This window comes from Notolepis coatsorum, assembly GCF_963971535.1.
Source record: "Notolepis coatsorum genome assembly, chromosome: 4".
Lineage (NCBI taxonomy): Eukaryota > Metazoa > Chordata > Actinopteri > Aulopiformes > Paralepididae > Notolepis > Notolepis coatsorum.
In genome coordinates, this window is record NC_140168.1 from 92,165,375 (window position 1) to 92,186,342 (window position 20,968).

The following is a 20,968-nucleotide window of genomic DNA, read 5'->3' on the forward strand; positions in this document are numbered from 1 at the left end:
TTATCGCACCATGTGACGAAGTCCACTACCAGTTCCCGGTATCCCTCTCGTCACCGTCCTTTATACATCCCACTATCGCAGAGTCATCAGAAAACTTCTGAAGGTGGCAGGACTCTGACCGATAGTGGAAATCGTTGGTGTAGACAGTGAAGAGGAAGGGAGAGAGGACTGTCCCCTGCGGGGCCCCGTGTTGCTGACCAGTCTGTCTGACACACAGCTCCGTAGGCGCACGTACTGTGGTCTGCCCGTCAGATAGTCAACAACCCAGGACACCAGGGGGGCCTCTACCTGCATCGCCTCCAACTTCTCACCCAGCAGCCCAGGCCTTATGGCAGTGGTGCCCAACCGGTCGATCGCGCGCTGGTTTCAAGTAGACCATGAGATTATTTTGGAAAATAATTTAATTTGATTTGATTTGGAGGGGAGGACAACAAACGTTCGAGCAGTCCTGTGTATAACAGGCAGTCAGGCAGCCTGAGCCAATCGATACCGTCTACATTCTGTACATTCCGGACAGCGAGCTTCACCCATAGGGATGCAAATTGATGCCTTTGTTTTTATGGAGTGGCATGAGTGGGGGTCGGGCCCATCACCTGGCAGGTACAGTATAAACATGGCTCTGAGACCAGCCTTGAGTCACTCGAAACTGCAAGATGAATGGAACACCACCAGCAAAAAAGAGGTTCATTCAGAGGACGCTACTTTTCAACAACGCCAGCAGGACCTCACTGCCGCCGCCGCCAGGACCCTCCGACGAGCTGCCGCCGCCAGGGAGCAGCTCCAACGCCGCCTCCGACGAGCGCCCGCCGCCGCCGCCAGGGAGCAGCTCCAACGCCGCCTCCGATGAGCGCCCGCCGCCGCCGCCAGGGAGCAGCTCCAACGCCGCCTCCAACGAGCTGCCGGATAGCACCAGCGTCAGCGCCGCAAACAGAACCGGAGCAGCCAAAAGACCAAAAACATATAATTTCCATGAAGAGTGGGAGGAGGCTTACCTTTTTGTTTATTTCAACGCAAAATCCGTGTCTGATTTGCAAACAAACCGTGGCTGTGCCGAAAAAGGGTAATTTGGAGCTGCATTATACAACGATGCACAAGAAACACTGCGCGGATTTTCCTCCAAAAACAGTCCTACGAAGAACAGCACTCCAGCAGATGAAGTCTTCACTAGTGGGACAACAGTCCACTTTTAGGAAGCCCAACACCAAGGCAAAAGCTGCAACAATTGCATCTTATCGTGTCAGTCACATTCTCGCTAAAAAGGAAAAATCCTTCAAAGACGGCGACTGTGTAAAAGAGTCATTGACTGCTGCTGCCGATTCACTCTTCAGTAATTCCAAGTATCACACAGAGATTATGGATGCTGTTAAAGACCTTCAGCTGTCACGTAATACTGTGACCCGGCGCTGTGAGGAAATGTCCCAAGATGTTCAGAAGCAACTCATGAGGGACATTAATACATGCGAGTGTTATTCCCTGCAGTTCGATGAATCGACTGATATGGTAGATGTGGCACAGCTATGTATTTACATTAGAATGGTCTTTGACGACATGAGCGCAAAAGAAGAGCTGCTCACCATATTGCCTCTTAAAGGATACACTAAACGTGAAGACATCTTTCAAGCCTTCATGGAGTTCGCTAAGCAGAGCAAACTACCCCTCCATAAACTCATCTCTATTACAACCGATGGTGCACCAGCCATGGTTGGCTGTAATAATGGGTTCATCGGACTGTGCAAAAAAAGCGACGCTTTCCCGGACTTCCTTAATTACCACTGCATAATTCACCAACAAGTGCTGTGTGCAAAGATTTTAAATATGAAGGAAGTTATGGATATCGCTATGAAGATTGTGTGCTCTTGTCAGGGCAAGGAGCCTACATAGGAGGCTATTTCGTGCACATATGGAGGAGACGGGGGCGGAGCACACAGACCTGCTGCTGCACACAGATGTAAGGTGGCTGAGCAGAGGTAAATTTCTGCGAGATTCAGCGAGTTGCTGCCTGAAATTAAAGAGTTTCTCAAGCTTGCTAAACATGCCGAATATACACATCTAGAGGACAACTGGCTTTTGAATTTGGCATTCATAACCGATGTCATTGGCATGCTGAATAACCTGAATTTAGAGCTGCAGGGAACGGATAAATGTGTAATAAACATGATCAGCTCAGTGAATGCTTTTAAAAGCAAGCTCACTGTGTGGGCGAGAAGGCTGCAACGCAGTGACCTACAGTACGCAACTTTCCTCACATGCAAGCAGAACTTCAACGTCAGGGTGAGGACACCGCACAGTTTGATTGCACACATTATGAGGAGCAAGTTCAAAGCATCTTGTCAGAGTTTGATAAGCGCTTCACAGACTTTTCAATACTTGAACCTGTTGCAAGCTACATGTGTTTTCCATTTGGAACTGTAGATGTGGATGACATCACATCCAAAGTGGCCACACTGTTTAATCTGGACAGCCATGCTGTGGAGAACGAGATCCTCACACTTCAAACTGACATTGAGATTAAAGCCAGGGCAACACAAGGGATGAAGGCAGGGTTCTGGGAGCTACTGCTGCCTGAGAAGTACCCCAACCTCAGGAGATGTGCCATGAACTTAACAGCATTATTTGGATCAACCTACCTGTGTGAGTCTGCTTTCTCTCACATGAAGATCATCAAGTCCAAGTACAGCACCACATTGACAGATGACCATCTTGTGGACTGCCTGAGGCTTGCAACCAGCTCCTACAACCCAGACATTGAAAAACTAGCTACCTCTTCCCAGTGCCAGCGTTCTCACTAAGGTAGAGACATTTAATTAAAAAAAACAGATAAAGGAGAACTATCAGTGACTGTTGACAGACCTTTTTGTGGAATTGTTTTTTGATTGTATTCCATTTTGCAATGTGACAGCTCTGTTTACACATCATTCCTATTCCCTTTTAATTGTACATATATTTTTGTTTTGATTGTATTGTTCCACTTTTGCTTTGGCAATGTAAACACATGTTTTCTCATGCCCATTGAACTGAGTGTGTGTGTTGTCAGTGTGTATGCAGAGTGTGAAATAAACGTGAGCAGTTACAGTTAGTCTTGTCATTCTTGTAATTCCTACACTACACTGTTACAATGATATATAAAATAGCATATTATATTATATGCCCATTCAATATGCACATGACAGAAAATATTATATGCCATATAATATTTTCTGTCATGTGCATATTGAATGGATAATACTATACTAGCCTAGCCTTATGCACCTTATGACACTGTGAATACTGTGAATATATTTTTCAGTTAGTTAGATAGTAAATTATATTGACCTATTTGTTTACACTGCTTGTGTTGTTTTTACTACCTGTACCCCCCCCCCCCCCTTCCCCCATGCTGCTATGATGCCTGAATTTCCCCAAGGGGATCAATAAAGGAATATCTTATCTTATCTTAGCCGAGAGTAGGACAAATTTGGGCTGGTAGCTCTCGGCTAGGTGGCAAATTAAAAAGTAGATCTTGGTTCAAAAAAGGTTGGGCACCCCTGCCTTATGGTATCAAAAGCACTGGAGAAGTCAAAGAACATGACTCTCACAGTGCTCCCCGGCTTGTCTAGTTGAGTGTAGGCTCGGTTCAGCAGGTAGATGGCAGCATCCTCTACCCCCAGTCGGGGCTGGTAGGCGAACTGGAGTGGGTCTAGGTGGGGTTTGATCACCGGGCGGAGTTGCTCCAGGACTAACCTCTCCATGGTCTTAATTATATGGGAGGTTAGAGCCACCGGCCAGTAGTCCTTGGACGTGTTGGGACGCTGGCACTTAGGGACAGGGACCACACAGGAGGTTTTCCACAGTGTCGGGACTCTTAACCCTTGTGCCTCCCTGGTACCGATTCTGTCTTTCTTGACTTTTTTTGTGTGTGTGAGCACAGCGGTGTCTGTGTTTATTATTATTTCATGAAATTTGGACCATATCTTCATTTTACATATATTTTCATTATGTAAAAAGATTATGATTTTAAACGCTCTAAAAAGAATGTTAGTAATATAGGGGTACACGAGATACCCTGGCGTCCAGTTTAATCCCATCCACTTCCATGTTAATAAAAACGCAATAAAAACGCAATAGTCTAAAAAAAATTCAATTATATCTCCTCCCTAATTTTCACATCATATATCGATAAATAAACTAATTACACCAGGCATGCACTATAAAACAATACATACCTATTAGTAATAACCGGTGCTTACTAACGTTAGCCTCTCGGCTATTTCTGACCGCTATTTCTGACCGAAATAGTTTTTTTTATAATGGCAGATTCTTATTCACAGGGATTTTGTCCAGTTTTCACATGCTGTAATATGGTGTCTAAAATTTATAGATATATGATGAATATGGCCGTTTCTCCGTTTTTTTTCAATAAAAACGGACTTAGTATCAAACAAACACGAATATAAGTGGTTAAAATTCGGAAATATTTGTAATTTGTTACAGATATCTTGAGATTAGGCTTTTAATGTTAATTGTGGGATTTAAAAAAAAAAATAGTAAACAGTTAAAATTATAGGACTTTCAACTTGATCCATACTTTCATCTCTTAAGCCTCATGAGTGCTACCAGTTCTAGGGAGGCACAAGGGAGAAGGAGATCATAAAAAAGGCTTTAAGTTCAAGTTATTGGTACAAGATGATCTGAATATCTTATTGTTATTTGTTTAATTTATTTCTCTGTCTCTGTCTCTTTCTAGGAACTCAGAGACAGTAACATATTTCTGGGCCAACTGGAACATTCCTGTCCACAAGTGGTGTTTGCGGTGAGGACAGTCTATGTGTGTGTTACTCAGGTACCCAGAAATGATACTTAAGTGAAAGTATGGGTACCGTCTCAAAATCTTACTCAAGTAAAAGTCAGAGTATCTGGCTAAAAACACACTTGAGTAAAAGTCCAAAAGTTTCTACTTTTAAATGTACTTATGTACTAAGTAAACACTTTTTTCTGACTGTCTATTCTTCTGATAGCAGGTGTTTAATCAAAGATCCCCGCTTTCTAGTCTTGCACAAGGACCAATCAGCATGGGTATGGGTGGGTTAATTTTCCATTGATGGGGATTTGATTGGCTGTTTTAAAAAAAAATTGCGGCCGCAGGATTAAAAACTTAAACGTTAGTTTGGCCAGAGAAACAAATACGCTAATTAAAATAGTTAGACCTGCGAGATTTGTACTTTGTAGGTCTGCATTTTAAATGTAAGGAGTAAAACGTTTTTTTTCTCTGAAATGTAATTGAGTAAAAGTACAAGTATACAAACCTAATAATACTTGAGTAAAGTGCAAATCCCCAAAAACAGTACTTAAGTATTGTAACGAAGTACTATTACTCAAGTACTTTACACCCCTTACTGTTGTCAATAATATAGATTTATAGCAGTGAGGACAGTCTGTGTGTTAGTGTTGTCAAGAATATAGATTTAATTGGTAAGGACAGTTTGTGTGTTAGTATTGTAAAAGAGATCGATTTTTTTTTATTATTATACATATTGATTCAGCATATTTTAAACGGTTTCAATACTGGTTTGCCGCACCATCGATACCAGCTGTTTGCCAGTGTGATTTTGTTATATCTCTGTTGCAATAGGTAGCCAGACTGTGATTTAGTTATATCTCTGTTGTAATGTGTAGCCAGACAGTGTGATTTAGTTATATCTCTGTTGCAATAGGTAGCCAGACGGTGTGATTTAGTTATAACTCTGTTGCAATAGGTAGCCAGACGGTGTGATTTGGTTATATCTCTGTTGCAATAGGTAGCCAGACAGTGTGATTTAGTTATATCTCTATTGTAATGTGTAGCCAGACAGTGTGATTTAGTTATATCTCTGTTGCAATAGGTAGCCAGACGGTGTGATTTAGTTATAACTCTGTTGCAATAGGTAGCCAGACGGTGTGATTTGGTTATATCTCTGTTGAATAGGTAGCCAGACAGTGTGATTTAGTTATATCTCTATTGTAATGTGTAGCCAGACAGTGTGCTTTTGTTATATCTCTGTTGTAATAGGTAGCCAGACAGTGTGATTTAGTTATATCTCTGTTGTAATAGGTAGACAGACAGTGTGATTTAGTTATATCTCTGTTGTAATAGGTAGACAGACAGTGTGATTTAGTTATATCTCTGTTGTAATGTGTAGCCAGACAGTGTGATTTAGTTATATCTCTATTGTAATGTGTAGCCAGACAGTGTGCTTTTGTTATATCTCTGTTGTAATAGGTAGCCAGACAGTGTGATTTAGTTATATTTCTGTTGTAATGTGTAGCCAGACAGTGTGATTTAGTTATATCTCTGTTGTAATGTGTAGCCAGACAGTGTGATTTAGTTCTCTCTATTGTAATAGGTAGCCAGACAGTGTGATTTAGTTATATCTCTGTTGTAATGTGTAGCCAGACAGTGTGATTTAGTTATATCTCTGCTGTAATAGGTAGCCAGACAGTGTGTGTGATTTAGTTATATCTCTGTTGTAATGTGTAGCCAGACAGTGTGTGTGATTTAGTTATATCTCTGTTGTAATGTGTAGCCAGACAGTGTGCTTTTGTTATATCTCTGTTGTAATGTGTAGCCAGACAGTGTGATTTAGTTATATCTCTGTTGTAATGTTTGATTGATTGATTGAAAAGTTTATTAACAGATTGCAGAATGGGTACAGTACAGTACAGCTCAATACATACAATTGTTAAGAGGATGCAGACCTGAGAAAGACTTTCGTCTTGTTTCCATCAGGGTCCTCCATTTTCAATTCATCATATGACACACACGACATACAGATAGACAGTACTGCTACATCTATACATTTATGATATACCAGATTTTCAAATACAGTACTGTTTGGGATACTAAAAAAATCCAGAAAAAGAGTGTATATACATTTGACATAGAAACTGTGCATTGGGGGAGGTTGGGTAGGTGGGGTGGGGCTGTACATTGGAGGGGGGGGGGGCAGGACACTGTACATTGGAATACTGACCTACATTTGACATAGAAACTGTACATTGGAGGAGGTTGGGTAGGTGGGGTGGGGTTGGGTGGGGCTGTACATTGGAGGTGGGGGGGGGTTGGGTACATTGGAATACTGACAAAGCCAGTGTAGCCAAAATGTGTAGCCAGACAGTGTGATTTAGTTATATCTCTATTGTAATAGGTAGACAGACAGTGTGATTTAGTTATATCTCTGTTGTAATAGGTAGACAGACAGTGTGATTTAGTTATATCTCTGTTGTAATAGGTAGACAGACAGTGTGATTTAGTTATATCTGTGTTGTAATGTGTAGCCAGACAGTGTGATTTAGTTATATCTCTGTTGTAATGTGTAGCCAGACAGTGTGATTTAGTTATATCTCTGTTGTAATAGGTAACCAGACAGTGTGATTTAGTTATATCTCTGTTGCAATAGGTAGCCAGACAGTGGGCCTCATGCATGAAGTGATATAAGAACATATTTCTTTCTTAACTAGCATTTATTCTTATTTTGTTCTTACCTGGGATTCAGCAATGCTTTCTTATTGTTGCTTTTCTCTCAGGCAAGACCAAATTCTAAGAGTGGTCAAGAGCACTCTTACCCATATAAGAAAATCGTACCCAAAAAAAAAAAGAATACCATTGGTTAATTGCCCCCAAATACGACTTTAAAAATACAGAGCTTTTCAATTATTATTAATTATAACTTATTGTGTGCGTTCTGTCTGAAATGGATCATATATTGCTGTTAGAACAGTTATGCTCTGGCCGCCCAGCCCAGGCCATTGATTGATTGAAGATTTTATTAACAGATTGCAGAATGGGTACAATACAGTACGGCTCAATACACACAAGGGATGCAGACCAGAGAAAAACTTTCGTCTTGTTTACATCAGGGTCCCCCATTTTCTCGGAATGGATTTGAGAGAGATGTGCCATGTCCATGTTTTGAAGCACGCACTGTACTATGCACACTGCCAGTCAGGCTTATATGCGGAGATATTCAGACTCTAGATCCATTTTTCAGAGCCAGATGAGTGGCTGCTTAACCGTTAAAGGAAAACTCCAACATTTTGGGAAATTAGCTTATTTGTCATCTACCCTGGAGTTAGACAAGAAGATGCATACCTTTTTTCTTCTCTGTGCATGCAGTAGGAGCAGGGCCGGACTGGGGAAATAATTCATACCGGGAGATATAGCGCGAAATATAGCCCCAATCAGGCCACTTTTTAAGCGTGGGGTCTGGGGTCCCCCACCCGGAAGATTTTAGTTACAAAGACTTAATTTCCTGCATTCTGGTGAATTTTAGTGCATGTGAATCACAAACTAATGAGCCAACAATTGCTTAGTACAATGTACTGTTATGAACCTCAAATAAAACTGTTGTGGCACTAGCAATGGTACTCTCTCCACCTTCAAAAAGAAAAAAGCAAGAGCACAACATATTTTTCTATTTACTATTATAATACAGTTAACCACTCTCTCCACCTATTCAAACAAGTCAAGAGCACAATACCATATTCACTTTACTGATGCACTACCCATCAACAGTTAAAATAGCCCTTTACACAAACATTAAATAACAGACCTTTCATTACAATACTATAATAACAGTAGCCACTGCCAGAATAGTGACACATGTATCACGTGTGGTGAGCACACGCATGCATGCACAACGAAGACAGAAGATTGCGTTGTCTCAATCATTTTAACTATAAAATTAGCTCAAAGTATGAGCTCACTGACTGAAATTTCCAACAAAAAGCATCAATTGTCAAATAATATTGATCACATTAACTAGACTAGATGTTTTTGAGGAAATTAGAAAGGGAACAACAACTTAACCCTTGTGTCTGATCAGATTCTTATTTGTTTGATAACTTTGCAGTGATTATGTTTGTAGCCAATGTGGCAAAGGTGTGTAATCTTTGAATTATCTTGGAATTATTTTGACTCTCTCTTTCATAAATTGTTTATTCAACTTCAGCCCCAATCATAACCACCACATATTGTTTTTTGTAATGTCAGATTTAACAACTCCTTTTGGGAGTGTGCCATCTGCCATTCCATTCGCCGCCTCCACTGTCAATCAGTTGTATCGCCTGGTCCCGCCTCCACCAATCACAAGCGGCAGCACGGCTCCATTGTGTGTGTGTCCGCGTGAGGGAGAGAGAGTCAGATAGTTCTCCAACTCTGTCGCAGACAGTGAAATCCTGGTTGTTCCCCACCCACCTGGTTATCTAAAAACTATCGCGCCGCGCCGCCGCCACAACTAGAAACAATGGCCTGGCAAAAAGTAGGATGCATGCAGTAGGAGTAGGAAGACGCGCACTGTTAGCCTAGCTTAGCGTCAGTCACTGGAAGTAGGTTCCTCCATTAGCCTAGTTCCCAACGTCTTCCTACTCCTACTGCATGCACAGAGAAGAAAAAGGTATGTATCTTCTTGTCTAACTCCAGGGTAGATGGCAAATAAGCTAATTTCCCAAAATGTTGGAGTTTTCATTTAAGTATTTCCCAACCTACTGTGCGATTGGCTCTTGAATTGTTCAGTATTGACAAAGCCTGCTTTGCTGGAACGATTCATTTTGCACGTACAGTACGTACAGCACGTACAGTACTGCGGGAGGTGGCCAGAAGCGCGTGTAGCACTTGTGTTAATACCAGTAACAGCTGTTTGCCACGGGCACAGTTCTAGGTTCGAATGCGACAAGGAGTAATATACACAATTAAAAGAATTGTAGACCAGAGGCAGAGTTATAACAATAACCGGTGTTTTAATTAAAAGCGCGCTAGATAAACAGTAATAATATATACGTACGTAAAGTACAACTTATGCTTGGAAGTATCCCTTTTAGATTAGGTCAGTAACCTTTCCTTGCGGGAGGGTTAGGTCGATATCAAGGCCTAGGTCGATTGGATCAACACATTGGGGTTCATTCAGACGTCTCTGAGGTTATCATCGGTAACTCTATATTAGTTTATCAGGGAATGCAAATACCTTATTAGGTGAATTGGCCCGTTAACTCTTTAAACCAGGAAGTGATTCGGCGATAATCGAGGTCTATTATGACATCACCACAACCGGTTCTAGAAGGTTCTATGTTCTAGAAGGTTCTATTATAACATCATACAATGGCAGAATATCTATATCCATATATCCAGTTAAATCAATTCAAATACAAAATACAATATCACAACATAAGGTGAACGGGATTGCCTCCCTTGGAAGTCCTTGTAGTCTTGTTCAGTTCAATCCTACCGGACTAGTGGTGTAGCAATAGTTGAGCACTAGGTGAGCCTCATGGGTATTCACATCAGGCTGCCATTAGTCTTATCAAATGTTCCGGGGTTGGCTCGCCATCGGGTATCTATCCAGCTGAGCACGCTTGGTGAGGGGTGGTCTGGACTGCTCCGGGGTGCTGGTGGAGACTTGCGGCTTCCAGTCGGTTGGTTAGTCCGGTCCGTCTGGGTGATGTTGCGGGTCCAGTGGTTGAGGAGAAAGAGGCTGGCTGCTTGAGAGCTGGCTGAATATATAGGAAACCAAGAGGTTCCGGAATGTTCTATATGACATCATAGGATGACATCACAAAGGTTCCAGAACCTTCAAATCATGACATCATACGCTATATACAGGAAGTGGGACCTCATGGTAAACAGGAACTATTTATGTAACTGACAATTATGAATCTGAACCTGGGGTTACATTCTCCCCTTCTATCCTAATGCACGTCCCTGTGCATATTATCCCAGGACTACATTATCACAATCCTATGGGGTTTTGGGGAGTCTGGGCCTAGAATGTTTTACTGTCTAGAAAGTTCTTACCTACTAACATTAACTATTTATGTTCCTATGCTAGTTATGAATCTGAACCCGAGGTTACATTCTCCCCTTCTATCCTAATGCACGTCCCTGTGCATATTACCCCAGGACTACATTATCACAATCCTATGGGGTTCTGGGGAGTCAGAGTCACCTAAAGAGTCTGCGATTACTGAGCTTAGACTCTGTAATATTGACTGGATTATCGTCACTATTGGGTTTCCTAGTCGGTGATAAGTCAGGGTTTTTGGAGGTTCCCTATGTCTTGTCGACCTTCTTGGCTGTTCATCTATGACCTCTCTTTCGGTTTCTCTTTCCACATCGTTGTGGACATTCCCCGGTCCATCGGGTTCGGTCTCCAGTTCATTCATGCTAGTATTGTTCTCCTCTGAACTCATAACTGGTAAGGTCTGGTCGGGGAGGTTGTCCTCTTCCGGATCCATATCAGGTAAGGGAGTTTCCAGATCCGCTGTATCTGGCGCTCCCTCTGGAATAATGACTCCGTCTGAGGGGTCTTGCTCGACTGTGGACACTGGAAAGAGTCGTGTTTCCACCACTAGACCTCCCTGGTCATAGTGATAAGGGAGATCAAGATAGTCATCATCTGGGTCCTCTCCCTCCGATTCATTCAAGCTTTCTTCTCTTGGGTTCTGTCGAGTTCTTGGTCGCTTAGCTTTGACCTTTACAGGAGGTCCATCTTCCACAGGGGTAGTAGGAAGGAAGCCGCAAGGTAGCAGTAGGTCTCTGTGGAGCGTTCGTAGTGGGCCATCTCTGGTTTCAGGTCGCACTACATAGACTGGGACATGTCCAGTGTGTTTCACTACAATATAGATATCTGCTTCCCACCGGTCTGCTAGCTTGTGCTTTCCTCTGATGCGGACGTTCCTGACGAGAACCCTGTCACCTTCCTGCAGGGTAGACTCAACAACTCGTTTGTCGAATCTTGCTTTGTTGCGGTCCGCCGTCTTCTGTGCATTTTCTGTAGCTACTCTGTAACTTGCTTCAAGGTGCGATCTCAAACTGCGGACGTACTGCGAGTGTGAGCCTGGCTTGTAGTTGACAGGTAAGTTGAAGGCTATGTCCACAGGCAATCTTGGCTGTCGCCCGAACATCAGTTCATACGGGGTGAATCCAGTAGTGTCGTTCTTAGTACAGTTGTAGGCGTGTACTAGGGGTTTGACGTAGTCTCGCCAATGGCTCTTCTTCTGATTCTCCAGGGTGCCCAGCATATTAAGCAGGGTCCGGTTGAAGCGTTCTACTGGGTTTCCCCTTGGATGGTACGGGGTAGTTCGTATCTTTTTGATGCCGGCCAGCTCACACAGCTCTCTAATGGTGCGGGATTGGAAATCCGCACCTTGGTCGCTGTGGAGCTTCTCCGGGATACCATAGTGGACAATGAAGTTGTCCCACAGGCATTTAGCGACGGTCCGCGCTTTTTGATTGGCGGTAGGGATCGCTACTGCGTATTTCGTGAAGTGGTCCGTAATGACCAAGATGTCCTTTGTGTTACTGGAGTCTGGTTCCAGGCTGAGAAAGTCCATGCACAGCAACTCTAGTGGTCGTGTGGCCGTGATGTTCACCAACGGGGCAGCTCTCTCTTGTGGAACCTTACGCCGTACACATCGGTTGCAGGTCCTGATCTTTGTCTCTATTTCAGCTGCCATTTTGGGCCAATAGAATCGCTTCCGGACGAGGTCTAGGGTTCGGTCCACGCCCATGTGGCCCATGTCATCGTGAAGGCTTTTTAAGACCATAGGTCTCAGGTCTTCCGGCAGCACCAGTTGATGGTGGGTCTGTGCGCCTTCTTGCCTCTTCCTGTACAGGACCCCGTCCAATACTTCTAACCGATTCCACTCTCTTAGTAGAAGGTAAAGTTCTGGGATTTCCTTTCTGAGTGTCGGTGGAGGAGGTTTCTCCCCTGCCTCCACTAGCTGTAGTACTTGACTGATACAGGTGTCGGCTCTTTGCTTTTCTCTCATTTCGGCAGGAGTTATCAGCGGAACGACGGGTAGGCCACCCAGCTGATCCTCTCCTTGGAAGCTGTCTGGGATTGCACTTGGGTGGAGGGCAAGTGATCCCACCGATGCACGGCTCGATGGTGTCTCTGTAGAACCGTTGTCGATCACTTCGCGAACTAAGTGTCTGTCGCAGATGGCTATAATGATGTCTTCACTCATGTTTGTGTGTTCTGGTTCCGGGAGGTGTCTTTTCGCAAACTGTTGTATTCTTTCCATCTCTTTTATCGATTTTGCGTCATCCTCTGGTGTGCTGTGTGGTCGCCGGGACAGCCCATCAGCGTCTTGATTCTGGTTCCCAGCTCTGTATTGCAGCTGGAAGTCGAAGGTAGATAGATCGGATAACCATCTGTAGCTTGCGGCATCAAGCTTAGCCGTGGTAAGGACATACGTCAGGGGGTTACTATCAGTGACAGCAAGAAATGGTCGTCCGTAGAGGTAATCCTGGAACTTCTCAGTTACCGACCATTTTAAGGCAAGGAACTCCAATTTATGGGCAGGATATCTGGTTTCACATTTTGACAATCCGCGGCTTGCATACGCGATGACACGCTTCTGTCCTTGCTGCTCCTGGTAAAGGGCGGCGCCGAGACCTAGTGCGCTTGCATCCGTGTGCAATATGTACGGCTTTTCGGGGTCGGCGAAACCGAGAACAGGGGTAGTGGTCAGCTTTTCTATGATAGCGTCGAAAGCTGTCTGGCACGCTGGGGTCCATCTGTCATGGAAGGGAGCTTTAGGGTCGTAATACTTCTCGGCGGTCACTGTAGCTTTCCCATGCTTCTTCATGGGAGGGTATCCGGCAGTAAGTGCGTTGAGGGGTTTCACTATCTTGGAATAGTCTTTGACGAATTTACGGTAGTACCCGCAGAATCCTAGAAATGCTCTCAGTTCTTTCAGCTTGGTTGGCTTTGGCCAGGTGGTGAGTGCGGTTGTCTTTTCTGGGTCCGTTTCGACTCCTTTCTCAGACACTATGTGGCCTAGATACCTTACGGAGGTCTGGAAGAATTTGCACTTTTCGGGTGATAGTTTTAGCCCATACTCGTTCAGCTTGCTCAGGACTCGCATGAGTCGCGCCTCGTGTTCCTCCAGCGTTGAAGAGAAAACGATCAGATCGTCCAGGAAGACGAGGGTTTGCTTCAAGTTCAACTCTCCCACGCACCTCTCCATAAGCCGCTGGAATGTGCCTGGCGCATTTGTTATTCCTTGAGGCATCCTATTGAACTCAAAGAACCCCAGCGGGCAGACAAATGCTGTCTTGTGCTTGTCCTTTTCTTCCATTTCGATCTGGTAATAACCAGATTTGAGATCTAGCACTGAGAACCATTTGGACCCAGTCAGTGCTGAAAAGGAATCCTCCAGGTTGGGCAGGGCGTATGAGTCCTTTACTGTTTGGAGGTTCAGTTTCCTGTAGTCTATGCATAGCCTGACATCGCCGTTCTTCTTCCTGACGACTACAATTGGCGACGAGAATGGTGATTCAGATTCTCGGATGACTCCAGTGTCGAGGAGCTGTTGAATGTGGGCGCGCACAGCTTCTATATCTTGCGGGTGTATCGGTCTCGCCCGTTGTTTGAATGGTGTCTTGTCATTGAGCTTTATGTGATGCTTTATCTTGTCAGTGCATCCGAAGTCGAGATCGTGGTGGGCGAAAACTTCTTGCATGGAGTTCAGCCGTTCCGTTATCTTCTCTTTCCACTCTTGAGGTACTGGAGAGTCTCCAAAGTCAAACTTGAGCTTTGATGTTTGGTTAGGGTCTGTCGCTAGGTCTGCGTCCAGTGTCTTGAGCGGCCGGACACTCATGACTGCATGTATCTCGGCTATCACAACCCTCGGGGACAGGGTAATATCGTGGTCGGACTCGTTCTTAAGGAGGACTGGTATACAATGTGGCAGTTTTCGTGGTAGCTCTGCTAAGCCACCTGATACCAAGATTCCCCCTGGCAAGGCCGTTGACCTTGGGGACTCTATCATCACCCATCTTCCTGCGTGGGTTGCCCGGCAACTCACTACCCCCTCGAGGACTTTGGTCTGCCCTGGAGCGATAGTTTCCGGGTCTCTGCTATGTAGTTTCACTTCGCCCAGGCTGGACTCCGCAGACTGTTTATGTCTGGCTTCAAGGGTTCGCAAGACTACCTGGTAGCCGTAGGGCCGGGATTGGTATTTCGTAGATGGGGTATCTGTGCACTGCTGGTACAGGCTGTCTAGGGCGTTTGTGCCTACCAGCACTGTGGACAGGGTAGTGCTCATATCAGGCACAATCAGCGCTAGGGTGGCGATGTCGATGTCTACACCGAACATGCTCCGTGGAAACGTGATTGTAGTTTCGACGTAGCCGAGGTAGGGGATCTCCTGCCCATTGGCTCCTTCCACTTCCAGCAGGTCGTATAAGGAGTTAAGGGGTAGGTGAGACATGTTCGCTTGATAGAAGGAATTTGGGATCGTTGTTACTTGGGAGCCTGTATCGAGTAAGCAGCCGCATTCTTTACCTTCCAGGATTACGTGGGCAGTGCATTTGGCTCCAACCAGTCCTTTAGGTATGGCCGCCACTTTGGCATAAGTGGCCGAGGCGCGCCACTGCCGTCTGGGACATCTCTCTCGTACCCCAGTTCCTGCTCGTCCCTCTGCAGCAACTGTCTTTAGTTTAAATTCATGTCCCAGACCTGCTGGTTTTCAGCTAGTACTTTATGTTTCAAGTCCACCAGAGAGGGGTTCGGCTCCCTCTCGCATTGGTGTCGCATGTGTCCATCTTCTCCACAGCTGAAACAATACCAGGGTCTGGGTCTATGGCTTATGTAGGACTTTGGGCTTTGAGTCTCCGACTTTTGGGACTTGGGAGTACCTCTGTTAGTCGTCGGTTTAACTGATGCCTGGGCTTCTTGCTTGGAAGCTGGCCTCGCTTGTCTGTTCCGGTTGTCCCTCCTTCCCAGGATCTGTGTCTGTAAGTCTGCAATTAGGCCCTCTAACCGTTGGAAGTTGGAGCTGGAGTCCGGAATCGACTTTGGAGCGTATTCCTCTTCCCTTTGGGTCCAGCTGCCCTGGGCGTTACTCGATACCCTTGGCCTCGAAACGTTCGGGCTCTGTCTCATGCGGTATTCTTTGGAAGAGCGCTGGTCTTCTGCGGTGCGGATTAACAGGAGGAATTCGGTAAAGGTAGGTGGGTTGTTCTTTCTCTGTGCTAGCTGCAGCTCGGTTAGCATGGCGGTGTCCCTGCAGCCTCTGATGAATTGGCTTAGCAGTTGCCGATCGAGGGCATTGGCCGCTACGCCCCCCCTCCTATAGGTGGTAGTCAGGATCCCCCGTAATCGCGGAAGGTAAGCTGATGATTTCTCTCCAACGTATTGCACTGTATTCAGGTACTTGGCAAAAAGATCAGCTCCATCTTCAATGGTTCCGAAGGCGGCGTCGAGGCTCTCCAGGTAGTCCCCTGGAGGACAGTCAGGTTCCAGGTGTCTTACCATGTCACTGGCGGGTGCCATGAGGCTATCCAGGAGTTTCCGGGATTTGTTTACATCAGACACTCTTGTGTCGTTGAGGAGAAGAACCGCATTGTTCCGCCATGTCTCGTAGTCTACTTCTCTGTCGGGCGGAGGGCTTCGCCCAGAGAAGGGTCTGATTCTCACGGATGCTTGACTGAGCATGGCTGCGTCTTCGGTTCTCATTAGGTGCTCCACAATTATCCTTTGCATCCCTGGTGGGTTGACATCAGCGGGTGTCAGAACAGGTTGTGCATTCTCTTGCGGGCGCACTGGTGCTTGAGGCCAGCGGAGCTCGGGTACCGGCTCCACTCGGCTTGTCCAGGGTAAGGGGCTTGCTTGTGTTGCAGGCCCCGGACCCTGTGGGGCGTCCATTCTGAATGCGTCCCCCCCGGTCCCTTCGTCGGGGTGGGGGTCGGGCTGAGGGCGGCGTTTGAGGGCGGCGCTGATGGTGGCGAGTTCTCTCGTGAGGACTTCCTCAAGGGCTTCGCCCCTCTCTGTCGCTATCACCGCTAGGTCTGCGAGAAAAGTCTGTGTAACCATGTCACTGGCTACAGGGTCATAAACGCTGGCTAAGTCTCGAATGAGGTAACTCGCGTCGGGCGTGGTTAGTCGGAAATTAGAAACTGCTTGCGGGCCGTCGTATTCTATAATAACCCGTGATTCTGGCTCTAAGCCGACAGGAGCTACTAAGAACGTCCTCTGAATGGTGCCGCGTCCCATCAGATATTCCTTCAGGTCAGGGTCAGTGTTAATATCGTCTATACCGCGGACTATGATTGAATTAGGGAGTCTCACTCTGCTAGTTTGAACTACTTCCATCGCTACACGCTATTTAAGCTTCTGCCTTACAGGCTAATAATCCAGTTAACTGTGATATACTCCTCCTGGCTGGCTCGCCAAATTTATGTAGCACTTGTGTTAATACCAGTAACAGCTGTTTGCCACGGGCACAGTTCTAGGTTCGAATGCGACAAGGAGTAATATACACAATTAAAAGAATTGTAGACCAGAGGCAGAGTTATAACAATAACCGGTGTTTTAATTAAAAGCGCGCTAGATAAACAGTAATAATATATACGTACGTAAAGTACAACTTATGCTTGGAAGTATCCCTTTTAGATTAGGTCAGTAACCTTTCCTTGCGGGAGGGTTAGGTCGATATCAAGGCCTAGGTCGATTGGATCAACACATTGGGGTTCATTCAGACGTCTCTGAGGTTATCATCGGTAACTCTATATTAGTTTATCAGGGAATGCAAATACCTTATTAGGTGAATTGGCCCGTTAACTCTTTAAACCAGGAAGTGATTCGGCGATAATCGAGGTCTATTATGACATCACCACAACCGGTTCTAGAAGGTTCTATGTTCTAGAAGGTTCTATTATAACATCATACAATGGCAGAATATCTATATCCATATATCCAGTTAAATCAATTCAAATACAAAATACAATATCACAACATAAGGTGAACGGGATTGCCTCCCTTGGAAGTCCTTGTAGTCTTGTTCAGTTCAATCCTACCGGACTAGTGGTGTAGCAATAGTTGAGCACTAGGTGAGCCTCATGGGTATTCACATCAGGCTGCCATTAGTCTTATCAAATGTTCCGGGGTTGGCTCGCCATCGGGTATCTATCCAGCTGAGCACGCTTGGTGAGGGGTGGTCTGGACTGCTCCGGGGTGCTGGTGGAGACTTGCGGCTTCCAGTCGGTTGGTTAGTCCGGTCCGTCTGGGTGATGTTGCGGGTCCAGTGGTTGAGGAGAAAGAGGCTGGCTGCTTGAGAGCTGGCTGAATATATAGGAAACCAAGAGGTTCCGGAATGTTCTATATGACATCATAGGATGACATCACAAAGGTTCCAGAACCTTCAAATCATGACATCATACGCTATATACAGGAAGTGGGACCTCATGGTAAACAGGAACTATTTATGTAACTGACAATTATGAATCTGAACCTGGGGTTACATTCTCCCCTTCTATCCTAATGCACGTCCCTGTGCATATTATCCCAGGACTACATTATCACAATCCTATGGGGTTTTGGGGAGTCTGGGCCTAGAATGTTTTACTGTCTAGAAAGTTCTTACCTACTAACATTAACTATTTATGTTCCTATGCTAGTTATGAATCTGAACCCGAGGTTACACGCGCAACTACTATTATATTACTACTATATTAATAGTCTATTCCACTATATAGCTATAGGTGCTGTATGATGACAATGCATTTTATTCCTATCTAATTTTGATCCATCGCAAAGTGCTCCAGCGCTTGAATACGGCTGGGGGATCCGCTCATACAATGCAGACCCAAGTTCGCACACAGCTCTCGTATTATAATGAGCCTGCAAGGCATGTCTCTGTATGCAAATGACTTGCGCGAGAACGCGCATTCCCGTTTAGAATGAGTGGGATTCATCATTCAAAAAACCTGGGTAAGAACAGATTTGGACTTTAAAAATGGCTTGATGAATGTGGCGGTGGCTTTTTTTTTTTTTTGTATTGATCTTTTTCCCCCTCCATTTTTCCTCCGATTTTCTCCCATCCCAATGTTAGTCGTATGCCAATTCCCAGTCCCTTCCTGGTCGCTGCGCACTTACCCCCCACAGTCAGATCATCTGGGAGAGTGGAGGCTACCACGTGTGTTGTGAAGGATCAGATTAAACCGAATATATATATTTATTTATGGATATATATTTAATAGTATTTGTATATCGTTTGATATCCCTTGTATATTCCTTGTACATATACACTGAATATCCCTTTAGTCTACTAACAGCCCATAATAGTTTCATTCTCTCATTGGACAAGAACTTGGCGCCAGCAGCCAAGCCCCTTGGTTCAAGTTCAATCGTGCCGACGAACATGTCGTTACTAGCCCGGTTCCGCGTAGGAATACGTCTGGCGAAATACGAATGGTACTATTTGTTCACAGCGCATATATATATGGCGCAAGTAAAGTAGAACTTTCTTTTAGTCCCTTAGCCCTTAGTTCTTTACCCTCCAACCTAGTGGCAAGACGTTAAGCCTCACCCACGATACACGTGTGGTGCAGTATGGTCAACTTGGCCTCAGAATGGCATTGAGACATCGTGTGGATTAATAGTTGAATTGTCATAGTTTGGCACTATACCGTCGAGTGGGACGTATTTCTATTAAGTTAATAATAGTCTATTATGTATGGTGCATCGTTCGGTTAGAGTTATACAGTGAGTAGTACCCCCATCGTTTCCTCGCGTTATCTAGAGTCTTAACCAGGCTGGGCAGACCACGTGTGGTGCTTTCATCCGAGGAGTTCTGGGCTAGGACGAGTGGACCTGCACATTGGATTACCTTACCCGGACGACGGCGAGCCCTACACGGCTTGGATTATCTACTTGCTTTGGGTGCTTTGATTTATGCCATGGATAACAGCCAACACTGGTGAGTGTTGGAACTACCCCCCGAGAGGAGTCCAGGTGAGACGGCGCTCTACCCCGAGTGAGGTCGCCTCACGTCTCTTCGTTGTGGACCGGCAGCTACCGTCTACAAGAGGGCCCAACTGTATTCATCTGTGGACCAAGGTTCTGTGGGCACCGTGTTCAGCACTCTGAATTCTCCCAAGAAATCGTTGGCCAGATGGGATATCGCCAGCGGCTCTCCTAACCCCCCCCCCCCCCTACTGACTTACAACCAGCGGGACCCCCTTTAGTGTATCCAGCTATAATCATTAAGTACCATCGCTATAGTTCCCTAAAGAACCAGGTTGTATACTTGCTTCCTGCGTAACCAGAGATTGGACATTCAATGTTGATTTGCCTACGAATACTCATTTGCCTTACAAGTGCATTCAAATCATAAATGTCATTAAGTGAACGTTGTATATACCCTTTGCTATATATTAAATATTCGACTTATACATTTGTGTGGACTTGGTTTCATGGTGGGAAAGTGTTCATCATATCTATATCATGTACTGTGTGGCCAGTAGTTAAAGTACATAACGCGGTAGTGGTTTAATGATACCATACTTATCAATACAGTCAGGGAATTGTACCCCTCAGTTACAATTGGTCCTTCGAGCCGGAGGGTAACTAGTGTAATATTAATATAGTGTTATTAATATTGAAATGGCCTATGATGAACACTCCACGAAACGGTCCTCCTAACGTAGAACGCCCGCGGCGCAGACGACAGACACCTCAGTACTTAGAGGATTACGCTGTCAGTCAACTACCTAGCCTTCGACAAACGGTAAACGCGGTAAAAGTAGAAAGTAAAATTATGTCTGACCTTAACGACCAGGTTACCCCGACCACAGAGGCCCTAGTGGGTTCTAATGTAACTGACCAAGCTCACGGTGGGGACCAGGAGGGAGCTGACATGCCTTTACCCCCCGCCAATACCGAAGAAGTAGTCCCCGACCAGCCCCGGGAGGAAGACAACCCTACAGAGAGAGAACTCTGCACGGAAGAAGAGGAGGAGAGCGCCGAGGAAATAGAGCTCCAGGACTCCCCAACGAGTACCGCCAGGAGCGGCTCACCTCTACAACCGTCTTCCCCCAGCGAAGCGGAGAGGATGCTATCACAGGCGTTCCTCGTCAGCCTGACAGCCTCTACCGAACGCGATCGACTCCAGGGTGAACGCGATCGACTTCAGGGTGAACGCGATCGACTCCAGACACAGCAACGGAGCGAAG

At 45.4% G+C, this 20,968-nt stretch overlaps 1 protein-coding gene across 1 annotated transcript in view; it reads left to right on the forward strand.

Moving 5' to 3' along the window:
• dgat1a (diacylglycerol O-acyltransferase 1a) overlaps positions 1 to 20,968 on the forward strand; it is a gene marked incomplete at both ends in the record, with an annotated part of 129,003 nt that overhangs the window by 82,314 nt on the left and 25,721 nt on the right. Inside the window, one exon of the mRNA XM_084312029.1 lies at positions 4,724 to 4,789. Within this exon, the coding sequence (XP_084168155.1) occupies positions 4,724 to 4,789 (66 nt within the window). The remainder of the gene's footprint in view (positions 1 to 4,723; positions 4,790 to 20,968) is intronic.